The 14,355-nt window shown below is 38.5% G+C and overlaps 3 protein-coding genes across 3 annotated transcripts; 1 reads left to right on the forward strand and 2 right to left on the reverse strand.

Moving 5' to 3' along the window:
• Positions 1 to 3,214: 3,214 nt before the first annotated feature.
• On the reverse strand, positions 3,215 to 3,751 carry LOC132793409 (uncharacterized). The gene is made up of 2 exons (XM_060803329.1): positions 3,608 to 3,751; positions 3,215 to 3,552 (listed from the first exon to the last, which is right to left on the reverse strand). Exon 2 carries the CDS (start codon positions 3,545 to 3,547, stop codon positions 3,407 to 3,409), a length of 141 nt encoding a protein of 46 aa, XP_060659312.1. The 5' UTR covers positions 3,548 to 3,552; positions 3,608 to 3,751; the 3' UTR covers positions 3,215 to 3,406.
• Positions 3,752 to 7,947: 4,196 nt separating this feature from the next.
• LOC132798164 (vitellogenin-2-like) lies at positions 7,948 to 8,889 on the forward strand. The gene has a single exon (XM_060809918.1). It carries the CDS (start codon positions 7,948 to 7,950, stop codon positions 8,887 to 8,889), a length of 942 nt encoding a protein of 313 aa, XP_060665901.1.
• A 2,509-nt stretch (positions 8,890 to 11,398) lies between these two features.
• Positions 11,399 to 13,802, reverse strand: LOC132798165 (uncharacterized). Its single transcript, XM_060809919.1, has 3 exons — positions 12,653 to 13,802; positions 11,809 to 11,970; positions 11,399 to 11,748 (listed from the first exon to the last, which is right to left on the reverse strand). Exons 1-3 carry the CDS (start codon positions 13,622 to 13,624, stop codon positions 11,635 to 11,637), a joined length of 1,248 nt encoding a protein of 415 aa, XP_060665902.1. The 5' UTR covers positions 13,625 to 13,802; the 3' UTR covers positions 11,399 to 11,634.
• Between the last annotated feature and the right edge of the window lie 553 nt (positions 13,803 to 14,355).

Below are 14,355 nucleotides of genomic sequence, written 5' to 3' on the forward strand. Positions count from 1 at the left end.
CTGTTCATCTCTCAGTCTGTCTCCTTCCTGGCAGTCGGTCAGAGTACGGCGGATGGGCTTAAGTGCTCGGCTCGTCTCCGTTTCTCATCCCCCCAACAACAACAACTCGTTCTCGTTCTCTGCGTTTGGCATTTAGCATCAGGAAATTATGCTGACGCTGCCAACTGGCCGAATGCTGGCCTGTTCCCATTGCCCATTGCCCATTGCCGGGGCAATCAGCGGCGTCTGCAGATGTGCATGCATGTCCATGTTCTCATCCTCATCCTCATCCACATTCACGCTCATGTCCATGTCCATGTCCTTCGTATCTGTCTCGCATCTGCGCTGCAGCGCCTGCGCCAGCGTCAGCTCCCTGTCTTGCTGTTGTCCTCATTAAACACACACATACGTACTATCACACACACACACACACACACGAAACACACATACCATCACACACACACACAGTAACACAGAGAGATAGCGACTGCGACGCCCGCTCTAATGAGTTCGCAAGGACCCCACGAGGGCATATGTTTGTTGGCCATGGATCCTTCTGCTCTCTGCATGTGTGTGTGTGTGTGTCGCTATGTGTGGCTGCCACGATGCATCCTCGCTTGATTGCCAGCCCGCTGCTGGCCCGTCTGCTGTGTCACACATCTGGGTGCAAATTATGGCACATTTCAAATACATAGCACCAAAATGCACTTCGAGAAATCCGGCAGCAAGTTAACTTTATGAGAATCAAGTGGAGAGGCGCATAATTGTGCAGATGAAGAACTGATTGGCTATTGACTACAGTAAAAGCAGAACATGCTCATGCAACTGTGCATCTGAATAAGAATATTAATTGGTTGACTATTTTCTGAAATAAGACTAGAGAGTGAAAATAGCTGAAACAAATTAACTAGAGTAAGGTAACATTGCTATGACGAATCGCACTTGTAACAAATGTAAAGTCATTCCACAAAACATTTAAAGTATGTGCCACACGAAGTTAACTCTTTGAGAATCGAGTAGAGAGGTTGAAACTTATGCATTTGAATAACTGCTTGACTGCAAACGTTTAAAGCAGGAAGAGAACACTGCTTGAATTGAACTGCTTGACTGCACTATCATCATGCAGATCAGAATATGCTCCACGAAGTTAGCAGTATGAGAATCGAGTAGAGCGGCGCAAATTGCTATAATAAGCTGCATTGTTAGCAAGTGTGAGCGCAGGCTAGAAAACAAGCGAAACAACTGCTTACAAAGTGAACTTTGTGAGAATCGAATAGAACGGTGCAAAATAACGATGATGCATATTAGCAAAAGCGGTACATAACTGTAGCAAGCTAACTGCACGGGAGCAAAGTACTATTATGTGCTATGTTACTATTATGTGACCAAGCAGGTGACGAGAGTGTGCAACGCGAAGTTAACTAAATGAGAATCGAGTAGAGAGGATCAAATATGGGATGATCAATATTCGCAGATGTAAGAGCAAACAAAAGAATTCAGCAGAAAAGTATAAGAATATTAAAAAAGAGAAACGCATGCACTGAAATTAACTTTCACCTTGTGATTTATGTATATGTATATAGATTATATTTATATATATAAATTTCTTCTCACTATTCACTTTCTTAATTAATTTCAGTGTATGGCTGCATTGCAAAATGTGCGGCGCTTGTTGGTGAGAAAGAGAACGCGATAATCGCATAAAAGTTTACATTTATGATGCTCCCGCTAGGTTCGGATAGGTGCAGAGCTCTATGCTCCACACACGCACACACACACACACACACACACATACACACAATCATTTTCCCCATGTGTGTGGCAGTCACAAACACCTCGGCCGTAAAACATTCGGCTGACGGCAGCACACAAAGTCTGACGGACAGACGGACGGACGGACAGCTGTTTGCGGATAGCGGAATGAAGAGAATGGAGAGCGGAGATCGTAAACGCGTCGTTGGGACTAGGCTCAAATGCAATGTGCAGCAGCAGCCAGAGGAGCAAGGGGGAGGAATGAGAGGGTTGCCTGCTGCTTGGAATGAAAACAAAAAGGCGCGAAAATCCATTCGCTCATAAAATGCGCCACAGTGTGCATTATTTTAATGTCACTGATAAATCATTTTTATGTCGGTGCTAAATCAAAAGATGGACGAGCAAATGCCGTATTTCAAGCGTGGCAAACCGGGCAGCCAAAAGACAGAGAGAGAGCGCAAGAGAGAGAGAAAGGTGAAGTGGAGCAAGAGCACTTGGTGTCACACATGCAGCTGGCTGCTGCAGCTGCAGATGAAGCTGGAGTTGTGGCTGCTGTTTTGCTGCTGCTGGAGCGGCACAAGGTGTGTCCCAGGTAGCGTTGCATTCGTCCATTAAAATGCGCTCCGGTGTCCAAAACACAAGCACTTCTCTACCTCCCATCCCTCCCTCTCTCCTCGTGCTTTGCTCCCCTAGGCATCCTTCGAGTCGAGCCACGTTTATTTATTATTAACACAAAAAAGACCCCGAGGACGAATTGCAGTCGTGTTGCGAACCAAGCTCACACAGCCTCCTGGCCTAGGATCCCCATTTACCTTCTCCCTTTCCGCCTCCCCCTACTTGCATGGGAACGCGACGCAAGTGCGCTGAGTGGCTCATAATTCGTCGTCTCCAGCATCGTCGTCGTCGTCGTCGTCGCTTCTCCACTGCAGAAATTCATCTGTTTGTGGTTCAAACACGTGCCGTGCCAGAAATAATGTGCGCCAGAATCAGCAACGACTAATGGGGCTATAGGGCCACTCAAAACGGGGCTAGAGCACTAGAGGTTAGGGCCAGGCGCCAACTGCGCCAAAAAACTGTGCTACAGCATTGCACATTGCGTATACGTAATGTGACTACATGAGCGCTGCATGCTTTATCTGACTGAGTGTAGAAAATGCTCATATGCAAGATGATAGTTGCATAAATATTGCAACTAACTATGCTATGATAAACTATAAATACATAGAAATTAATTAGAAAATTTCTAGGTTAATTAATTCAAGTTAGAAATATCAGGAATGTATGAATGATTGGAAATGATTTTATTAGTTTAAGAAAATAATATTTAAAGTGATAAATGCCAATTTGAATATAATATTCAATTTTTCCCCTAAATGCAGAAAATTAATATAAAAAAATTCTACCTTAACGTTTTGGAAATATAAAAAAAGTGTTACTATTTTACTCCCAATATTTCCTCACTACATTTCCTCTTAATGCCATATTATAATGCTATAATACTATTTAATCATTTATTCAGTACTACATTTCACTCTTCAGATGTGTTTTATATGTTTAAATTACTTTACGCACAGCTTAACTTTGAAAGGAACTAACATTGCCATTCCTAATTCACATATGTTTAATACGTAATTTGATTTAAATTGAAATGCAATTTGGTGACTTTCCCCTTCATCTAAGCCAAGAGCTTTCTTATCAAAATGGGAGCCAGTCGAATGGTGGCGCAGAGGGCAGTGAAGATGATCAAACTGGCGCGAACTTCGTCCTTGGCACGCTCCTCGATGTGATCTGGACCGATTTGCTTAAGGCGCATCATTTTGACTGCAAAAAATAACTTCGATCAAACTGAAGAAATGTTAAATAAGTGAATGCTTACCTATTCAATGAATGCGTTTTATATTAACTGTAAACAGCGAGAGAGAAATTTACTCGATTGTGCGACTTTTCGATTTGATTTCCAAACAAAATGAACACGAATTTATTTTATTTTCGATACAGAGAGATTTGACAGTGAAGTCAAGGAGTTGCCGCTTAAGCTGAAAAGCAAGCGATTAACTCGCCAGTTGACTGTGATTTGACTAAGCCACAGCGTCCTCAACGGCTGACAAGGGGGAATATAAATCAAATAAACAAACCTCATTAACATATTATCATATTATCAGCATCAGAAATTCTGACACGACGCCGTCAGCTGAAGCAGCCAAGAGGCGAAATCTGTCACGAGGCATTAAAGGAACAAGAAGAGGAGGCCACAGCCACAGGCTGACTCTCAAGTGATGCCACTTCTTGTGACTGTTCTTGACTTGACGTTGCGGTGTCGCCACCTTGAGCTTCCTTCTTCCTGTAGCCTGTAGGTGGAATTCCCGGAATCCCGGCACACATAATTATGCGTGTAAACAAGCGTGATGATAGTGCACTGACGTGTGAGACGCCAAAGCTAAAGCTAAAGCAGGAAACTAAGACTGACATCCTCAAGGTGCGAAAGGGTTGCAAAGACAGTCAGCGGAGCCTTGATGGAAACGTTCACAACGTCTAAACAAATTGCCGAAATTGCTCACGGCCCGAGCCCCGAGAATCAAGTCTTATTCCTAGAGATGTTGACGCACCCTTTCTCCGAGGCAAGGCAATGTGTCAGTCTGTTTTCCGGCTGATTTATTCGTGTTGTGTTGGCAACAATTAGAAAAGTTACCGCAGGATATACACAACAACAACAACTCTCCTTCTCTCTTTCGCCTTCTGTGCGCTTTAATTTGACGAAAGACTGATGACATCTCATTAATATTCATTGCCGCTGCAAGACGCTGGGATTTGCGGCCATATATCCTGTTTATGCCTGACTTTATTCATGGCGCCGCCAAATAGTTGTAGTTGCTGTTGTTGCTGTTGTTGCTTGTGTGTCCTGGCTGCTCGATGTTTGTTGGCTGGCATGTAGATGAGCTGCGTCCTGCGTCTCGTCCTGCGTTTTGATTCTAATGAGGTGTTAAATCTTTTTGGCATGACAAGCTGAAGCATTTTGCTCCCTTCCCTCCCTGGGGTGACTTTCTACCCCTTTTGTATGTAGGTAGATCATAAAGCAACTGCTTTAAGTGATTGAGTTGTTGACTGTGCTAATGAACTGTAAGTTTAGACAATTGGCTTTAGCTGAATACGGGGTGAAGTGGTTGTTATAAAGAAATGTAAATAAATGATTAATAATAAAAAGCAAGTCAGTTTTTTACAATAAAAAAATTCGATGTTTATTGAAATTAAATTTGAACTTAAAGGTATTACAATACATATTGGAAAGTGAATTTATAAAAGTAACTTTTAGAACAGAAGTTAATAAAAATAAATTGAAAATAAAGAGTGAAAATATATTGTTGATCTCTCTTCTTCATCACAACAAAATTTGCCATTAACAATAGTGAGAAAATATAAAATACGTTTTTGGATTAACATATATTGAATTAAGTTGGCTGTGATATTAAATGCATTTAGAAAAGTTTATATATTTTATATAAAATTGAGAAAACAAAAATGTAAGCCAATGTCCTCAAGAGAGTTGAGTAAAAGAATAATTTAAATTATAAAAATGAAAATTGTACTAAATATATTTCAAAAGAAGACAAATCAATGTTAAAAAATTCATTTGAAAACAAAATTTATTAAAATAAATGGTGCAAATTTGTTTTTAACAACTGGAAATACCTAAGTTATGCTATTAAATTAAGTTTGGAAATAAATTTAATGAATATAGTCAAAAACCAAGTTTTATAAAATAAAGAATGATGTCTACTCATGTTAACGAATAAAGATTATACCAAAAAGTGAATTCTCCTTAACACTTCTTCACTTATTCCGAAGTAATTGTATTTTTGGGTTCGGAGAGTCGCCTCTTAAATAACTAATATCAATGTGAGAGCCTCGCATTACATTTTGACTCACTCTTAAGAACACTAATGTGGCAAGGCGTTGTCAAAGCTTGTAATACACATCCAATGCGCCTTCATGCATGCAATTCGAGACAAGATGCGATGAGATGAGATGAGACGAGGCGCGACGATATATTTAGCATATTTAAAATGTAACCGTAATCCAGTTTTGTGCAGCAGTTTATGGTCCGGCCCATGCTTGGCCCATAAGTATTTCAAATTAACGAGAACACTTCAAAATAATTATGAAGCACATGCCGCCGCTAAGAACAACAACAACAACAACAAGAAACCCTAAAGACAATACAAAAAGATGCCCCTTTGTCGTGCTTAGGATGCTGGCATTTATCTCTGGGAACAAACGGTGTGTGTACTTACCGTTGGCACTTTTAAGATGCTGTCCTGACATATTTATGAAGTTCAATTATCATAAAATGCAAATGAAATCGTCATGCCCGAAAACGTCAACCTCAACTGCGGAAGGACTCAGCATCCTCTGCAAGCAGCAACCCCAAGGCCCAATAAAACAAAACAAGGGCCAAACAGAGAGAGTGGAGGAGGAGGAGGAGGAGAAGAAGGAGAATCCTGGGGCTGAGACATGGCCAAAATTAAGCAATTTACTTGCGATATCCGCCAGCGACACGCCCCCTCACTCCTTGACCTCGAGAACTGGGCGCGAGACATCTATGGCGAGATGCAGACATCAGTGTCAGAGACAGAGACAGAGTTGGAGCTGTGTGTGTGGTGAATTTTATCTGTCGACTGGCGCTATTAAAAGAAATTACGCTCAAAACTAAATTGCGGGCCAGCTACAAAAGGTGAGTCGCAACGAAAGTGGGGGGGGGGGGAAGTATCTCCCCATCCAACCAACACCATTTGAAATGAGAAACGATTATGTTGGGCCCGAGCCAGGCGAAGCATAAAGAAACGCCGAAGAACAACAGCAGCGGCAAAGAACTTTTTAACTTGTTTGCGTGTTGCTATTTACAAGTCCTGTGGGACAAGTGTTCTCCTCCTCCCTTCCTTTCCTTTCCTTCCTTCAGGACTCGGCCAGGTAACTTCAATGCCAATGCCGCATTGCTGATGTTTGCGTTTTTCGCGCCGTTTCTTTGTTGTTTTTTTGGGGCATCTCACAGTTTTTGCATTTCATTTGAGTTTGGCATTTGTCTCCTTGCTTTTGGTTTCTCAAGTTGGCGTAATATGTTTCCGTTTTCGTTAGTTTCCAGCGCCCCGTTATGGTAATTTAGTGGCGCAATTTTGTGTGGAAATTGATGCTCTTGAGAAGATCTAACTATGACCCCAAGTTTGCCTCTAGCTCTTAATATGCATTTAAATGTAGTGACTGGCATATTGTGAAAACCCTTTATTAAGGATTAGTGCACCTCTTAAATTCAATATATTAATAACTAACTTTAAAGTTACAGAGTTACTTTTTTCTCCTCTTTATATACACACATATTGATAAGGCAATGAGATGATAAAATAGTCCAAGAAGTAGACAAACAATTGAACGACGCAGTTCCAATAATATTTCAATAGTTCAACTGCTTCTTCGAGTATTTGTTCGGTATCCGTGTGTATAGAAATTAGCATTTTGATTACTTTTTCCACTATTTTCAGCAATATTATGGTTGCAATCAGCACAAAAGTGTCTAAAGGCAGAAACAACAAGTCTTTCATATAAGCCAATAACCCAAAGCTGACGCCTCTCAATGATGAAATAAACTGCAATTTAGACATTTGTATAATTTTGAATTGAATACAATAACACAATTTCTGTAGCTTACTAAGTCATCTTAATAAAATAAGCATACAAAAAAGAATTATAATACGTTTTAGGTGTAAAAATAAAACGAAAAACTTTATATTACAATTTATAGTTTTCTACATGAATACAAGAAAAAAATATGAATACATAATTGTTTTATATAATTAAAAAAAACTTTTGCTTATTCGAATCGAGTAATAAATAAAAGTTGCCAAGAAATCAGCACTTTCTTTTCTGTAAATTAATAAATACATAAATATCAAAACGTACTGCAGCATTTATCTTGCGATTAATTGCTTAGCATTCTGCAAACTATCTGGCAACGTTGTCACATCCATTAATGCAACTCTGTGTTTCAGTATAATCGAAAATGCCAATCGAAGCTTTTGCGTATTGCGCAGTAATCAAACAAAAGAGTATATAAAACACATTTCAATTAGGAAATTTAATGATTAACAAAGTTCATTTCATCAGAAATAATCAAAAAGAAAGCTAGCAATGCCATCTATAAAAAAAGAGAAGAAAGTAAAAAAGGAGATGGAAAAAGAGCCTCCAGTTTCATCTATAAAAAAAGAGACGCCTTCGAAGAAAGTAAAAGTGGAAAAGGAAAAAGAGCCTAAAGTGCAGCCAAAGGTTAAGAACGAAAAGGAGGATGGCGAGGTGTCGTCCAGTGATGATTCCAATGAAAATACTCGACCACAAAGCAACACCAAGTTGGGCAACTACGATATGTTCGAGTCACAGCAGTTGCCACAGGTTGTGGCACATGCAACACAACCAATTGAAGTTCCAACTTGGTCATCGAACTATATAAACAGAAATCATGTTGAGCCTCGCGATTCCTTTGATCGCAGTCTGCAAGAACTGAAGCGGGCCATGAAATCGGCGGGATATAAGTGCGGTCATCAGAGGAACATTAAGTTTGTAAAGTCGAAAACTTCGTTGGATTTCAATGACCTGGACACAGATCCTTACTACACGAATAAACCGTCTTCGTCGGCTCCACTTGAGAAGACACCTGAAAAGCTTTGCATTCCTTTTATGCTGAATGCCAATCGCAGAGTCGAATTCAAATACGTCTACCCGGAGAGTTCAAGCAGCAGTTCGGATGACTTTACATCCACCACGGACTCTTCAAGTTCATCCTCTTCATCGCCACCAGCAAAACGTTGCTTTTGCCAACGCTCAAAGTTTAAAATCTACAATCGACGTCGCCAGAGACATTTGCTCAGCAGCAGCAGCAGCTCCTCTGAGAGCGATAGCAGCAGCTCAAGCACTCACTCCTCTGAGCTCAGTTCACTTTTAGATAATGCCAGGCATGCTTTTAAAATAAAAAAGCTTAAATATCAGCAGCAAATTCTGCAGGATCGTTGGCGCAAAAGCATCAAAAAAGAGCGCGACACGAGTTGGCGCAAAAGCATCAAAAAAGAGCGCGACACGAAGAAGAAACGTATTGCAAAAAGCAAAAAACGGCATTAAAAATATATAATACATATATCTAAAATTCTTACTTGCATATGAAATGCACATCGATTATCTATTACTCACTTTTATTTTAAGATCTGAAATTGCTGAAGCGCTAAATGAACCTTGATTTCCGATACGCAGTGTTTTGTATTTTAAATATAATTTGAAAATATTGAAGATGGATTTTCTATTGTAATGGATAAATGAATTAAGATTTCACACACAATATTTTGTATTTTATATCAAATTTAAAAATATTGAATATCGATTTTCTATTACTCAAAATAATGTATGTAAAATGTAAAGGAATTAAGTTTTCGTACGTTTAATATTTTGTATGTTAAGTATAATTTAAAAATGTTTAAAAAAATTGAAATTTGAATATAATTTGAAAATATGGAAGATCGATTTTGTATTACTCTATAAGTTAACGGATTTAAGTTTTCGAACACTCAGTATTTTGTATTTTGAATACATTGAAAATATTGCAGATTTATTATCTTCTCTTTTGTATGTTTTATATTTTTGTACTCATAGTATTTTATATTATTATGTGGATCACTTTTCAAGAATAAATAAATATCTTAATTTGCTGAAGTAATAAAGGAAATCAATATAATTTAAAAAAAAAAAAAAAATATTTATAATACTAGTTTTAAAGCCAAGCAATGGACAACGAAAGTATTCTTGAAGAAATTGACTATTTTTAATTTAACTTTGATCTATATTATTATTGTAATTTATTAAAACATATCACATCTTACTTTGGCCAAGTCTACATTATGGAAAAATTCCTTACAAAATAAGTCAATAATAGGAAGATTACTTTCAATGAAAGGTCTACTGAATAAATTCCTTTGAGTTTTCTTTTCCTGGTAAATAAATTAACTGAAATTATCAAAGTAACTATTTTCCATATGACTTTTAAATTGAAAGCGGTTTTCAATATAAAGAATAATGCACATAAAGTTTTGAAGCGAGCAAACAAATATCGCTATAATAATTGAAATTGAATCAAGTTGATAAATTAAGTAACGCTTCAATAACAAATTTACCTTCATTCAAGCAAAATCTTGTACTTGGAAGCTGCCAAATCAAGGAGAGTTTTAGCCTGTTGATGGATATGCTTGAGGTTGGACAAATCCCGGCTCATGTAAGCAGGCGTGTTAGCATCTAAGAGAGAGAGTTGCGCCATCGTAAAGCGAACGGCTTCTTGCCACAAAATGTTGCAGTCACACTGATTGCAATAAGTGTGCGCCCAAGCTCGAACCCGAGTCTCATGCTCACCCACTCTCTCATTCCTTTGGTCTGGATGTGTGTATGTGTGTGTGTGGTTTCTGCTAATATCCTTGTTAATATTATTAAACATTATTTATGGATTTGTTTAATTTGTATTTAGTAACGCTTCCTTAGCTGGCTACGTGCCTTTCGAAGTGGCGCCGCAAACTTAAGATCTGCCTGCGGTCGACTGTCTGCTCTTGCCTCATGTTGCAACACCACCAACAACAGCTGCTGCTGCTGCTTCTGCTGTTGCCCGCATATCCTTGGCGTTGTTTGTTGTTACTTCAACGCCCTCGAGTTCCCCCCCAATGCTTGGCTTTCTGTCGCGTCGCCCTGGTGGAACAATTACATGGTTTCGCCTAATGAATTTATCTGCTCATCAGCATCTCCACTCTCTGTTGTGTGTTGCATGGGTCCGTGTGGCGCGTGTTGTTCATGTGTATCCTTTCGCTGGGAGCTATTGGATGCGGCACACTCAGGAGAGAGACGGAGGAAGATGCGCTGCAGAGTCCACAGTAAATTTTATGTAGATTTCCTAACACGAATTATGTTCATTTGCCGCCGTTGCATGTTGTTATCCTCATCCTCCTCTGCTCCTTCGGCTTCGGCTTGAGTGAGAACTTTATGAAAAACCCGTTGTAACATTGTATGCTGGCTGTTATATGCTAGTTGGATAGTTCCCCCCAAGACTCCCTCTCTTTCCTCAATGAGGATTCTTCCGGTGAGCCTGAGTAGCCATAACTTCTAGCGCCTCTGCAACATTCTGGGGGCCAAGCGCATAAATAAGAGATGGCAAAACAGTTCAACCGAAATCCTTAAGATCTATTTATGTTTATCGCAAATTAATTTAGTGCTGTGAAACGTCTCATTAATGTTTGCCTAGATTGTTAGCGAATTGCAGCTAAAACGATAGCTCAGAAATTAAATTGAAATGTTAAGAAATAAAATAACAAAGGCATATTTTTATTTATTGCCTTTATTTTCACTTTATTAGAAGAACACTTTTGTGGTGAAGAACTAACAATCGAAGCTCGCTCTATCTATAGTATTTCGTTTAAATTGATAGTGCGATAGTTCATTCAAATACTAACAATCAAAGATCGCTGTATCGATAGTCGTTGTTTCGATAAAGATTGTCTTTATATATCGAATAATTAATTATAAAGTTTTTTTTTACTATTGCATTTTTATATGAATTATATTTAAAGAAATAATTTTAAATTGTTGTGTCATCTCCAGAACATTTCATCATTTCAATTTTAAGCTTTTCCTTTACTCGATAGTTACATCTCTAAGAAGACAAACTGAAACTTTGATTTGGGAACAATTTTATTAGCAATTTAATTGTGATTTGTGGTCCATTCTCTTTGTAAGTGTTTTGCCTGGTCATCTCATAAATAAATAGATTAAGTTTGCAACTCCTCAAATTAACAATAATGGAAATTATGCATAACCGATGTAATAGTTATATCACTCTTAATCATCGTTGTCGCTGCTGCTGTCCAAGTTGTCGTTAATCAATTGAATGGCATCGTTCAGATAATGATAAATCACAATCAAGGCGATGATCAGCAATTGCAAAACTTGAAACTGTAAAAAAAGTAAAATTTATTTAAAGAAAATTATAAATGTATGTATAAAATATTTTACCAGTGAAAAGTTGGGCAGATCAAAGCGCCAGAGGGAGAGGAACTTAAAGTGAAAATTGTGCCACAAAGTGGAGCGCATGTCCTTGACAACGTTGCGTATGCGCTTTGTGAATGAGTTCCTTTGTTGCAGCACAGTGTTGAGGGAGCAGAGAAAACCTTGGCGCTGAAGTAAAGCAAAAAAGAAAGTCAGAAAGGTTCAGTCAAGAGTGCTCGACTGTAAGATACCCGCTACCTATTTTGAATAAAAACAAAACAATGCGATATTATTTCTAAAATATACCAATATAATATACCACACAAATACTAAAATATACTAAATTAATATACCACACTACTACTAAAATATACCAAAGGCTATGTCTTTGAATCAACACAAAAGTGCGGTATTATTCCCAAAATATACCAAATTAATATACTGGAAAGTACTAAAATATAGCAAAAGATGTGCTTTGGTATATTGGAAAATATTGAAAATATACCAATCAATACTAAAGTATACCAGACTGTCAAAATGTACCGATTTAAGTAAGCGTTTTTTTTTCTTATATAACTTCTATCATTTTTATCCAATAATCGTTCAAAATGATATCTTTAACTCTATCTACATATGTACTATAGATGTTCATACAAACTGACAGACAGACATACGGACTAGATGGCTAGATAGTCTCGTCTGTTAACACTGATCGAGAATATATATACTTTATAGAGTCGGAGATGTCTTCTTCTGTCTGTTGCATACAATTCCTGAAGGCACAAAGTTATAATACCCTTCTACCTTATAGTTAAAGGGTATAAAAATAGACCACAATACCCTTTTACAAAAATTTGAATCCTTAACTCACCTGTTGCTCGAGACAAGTTTGTGTGAAGAGCAGGCAAAAGTAATCACAAGCGATACACGCATAGATGCAAGCGTTGCCCGCATAGAAGATGCGCTGTTTGCGTGTGGCGAACAACACATGCCAGGTACTACTGTAGTAGGTGTATGAATAGATGCCAAAGAGCAGACAATTCGCATTGATGATGAACAACAGCAGCAACGAATGCTGCAGGCAGCTGAAGATGCGGCCAAATTGTGTTGCCAGCTGTTGCAGTTGCTGGTAGAGATTCATCAGGTTGTCCAGCATAAACGAAGACGCTGGAGGAGCAGAAGAAGGCGCTTCAATTGTGACACTCACATTTGTGATGGCCTCCAGTTCGGTGCGTTGCTTGAGCAGCTCCTGAACCTCCGAATCGATCTGTGTGAGGCGACTCCGCGTTAACCAAGCGAGTGTGCAGTAGAATCTTAAAGCGCCAGCTATCACAAGATGTGGCAGAAAGAGCGCAAATCCAATCATGGCATCTTGCAGTGGCGGCAACTTGAACTCCATCTCGTAGCCAATGTAGAGACCAAAGCCGAAGAGCACAAGGTGAGTTGAATACAGCAAAGCATGCGCAATCAGCTCCTCCAAAAAGCACTTTTTACTGCTGCTCAAGCTCGTCTTCATGGGCAGCGTTTCGGTCAGCGCATTGGCCACGCCCACCGCACGCACAGAGGCGTAGATGGCATAGCCAAAGACCTTGACACTCAGCAGCAGCTGCAAACGAGTTAAGCGATGCAGAAAAGGCGACACATCCAACAGCGTCTTCAGCATCGCCGATGGCTGAAAGTGCTGAGCAAAGCATCCTGCATAGAAGCATCCAAGGATGAACACATTGAGAGCTCCAGCCAGAGAGATGCGATAGTTTTGTGATCGAGCATCGAACCAATGAAGTTGATAGCCACAGAGTAGCAGCAAAATATTCGAACTGCGTAGCACTCGCAGCTTTTTCATCTTTCAACTCGCAACTCAAACTGATTTGATGTCATTTTTTTTTTGGACTCCAGTTGAACCAATTTTGAGGATTTTATCTGCTCAGCGAATCGTGAAGTAAATAAAAAACATCAACTGAAGCGTGGCAAAGTTCATCGTGACTTTGGATTTTGTTTTTAAAACTTAATTTCTACCAATTTCCATGTCTCTCTAACAACTGAAAAACTTGATTCACTTTTTGACATTTTTGGTAACTGTAAAACTAATAACTCTGCTTAACTTTCAGTTAAATGCGGCATTAATTGCTTTGTAGAGAGACCTTTGAACAAACGAACTACAATTATTAACTACTTAAAATAAATGTTTTGTGACCCTGAAAAAGAGCATAAATTGTAAATATTGATCACTAATGTCTGCACAAATGCTAGCTATGATAATTTTGTTTGAATATAGTTAAAAAAAAAAATAACAAAACATTCACGATATTTAAAGCGCAAAAAAAACACAAAAATTCAAACAAAATATCTAAAAATATTGTGTACTTTTCTGTTATAAAGCTTCATCAACTTATAAATATAGTTTGCCCTCATTTTGTTTAAATATAGTTTAATAAATGTAAAAATTGTTTGCAACATTTGGAGCTAACAAAAAAATAAAAGTTTCACTTTCAAACTGTACCTAAAAAAATTTAAATATGAGGAAAGTATTTTATGTGGCTCTGATATTATCTAAAACTTCATCACTAATAACCA

Source organism: Drosophila nasuta, chromosome 2L (genome assembly GCF_023558535.2).
Source record: "Drosophila nasuta strain 15112-1781.00 chromosome 2L, ASM2355853v1, whole genome shotgun sequence".
Lineage (NCBI taxonomy): Eukaryota > Metazoa > Arthropoda > Insecta > Diptera > Drosophilidae > Drosophila > Drosophila nasuta.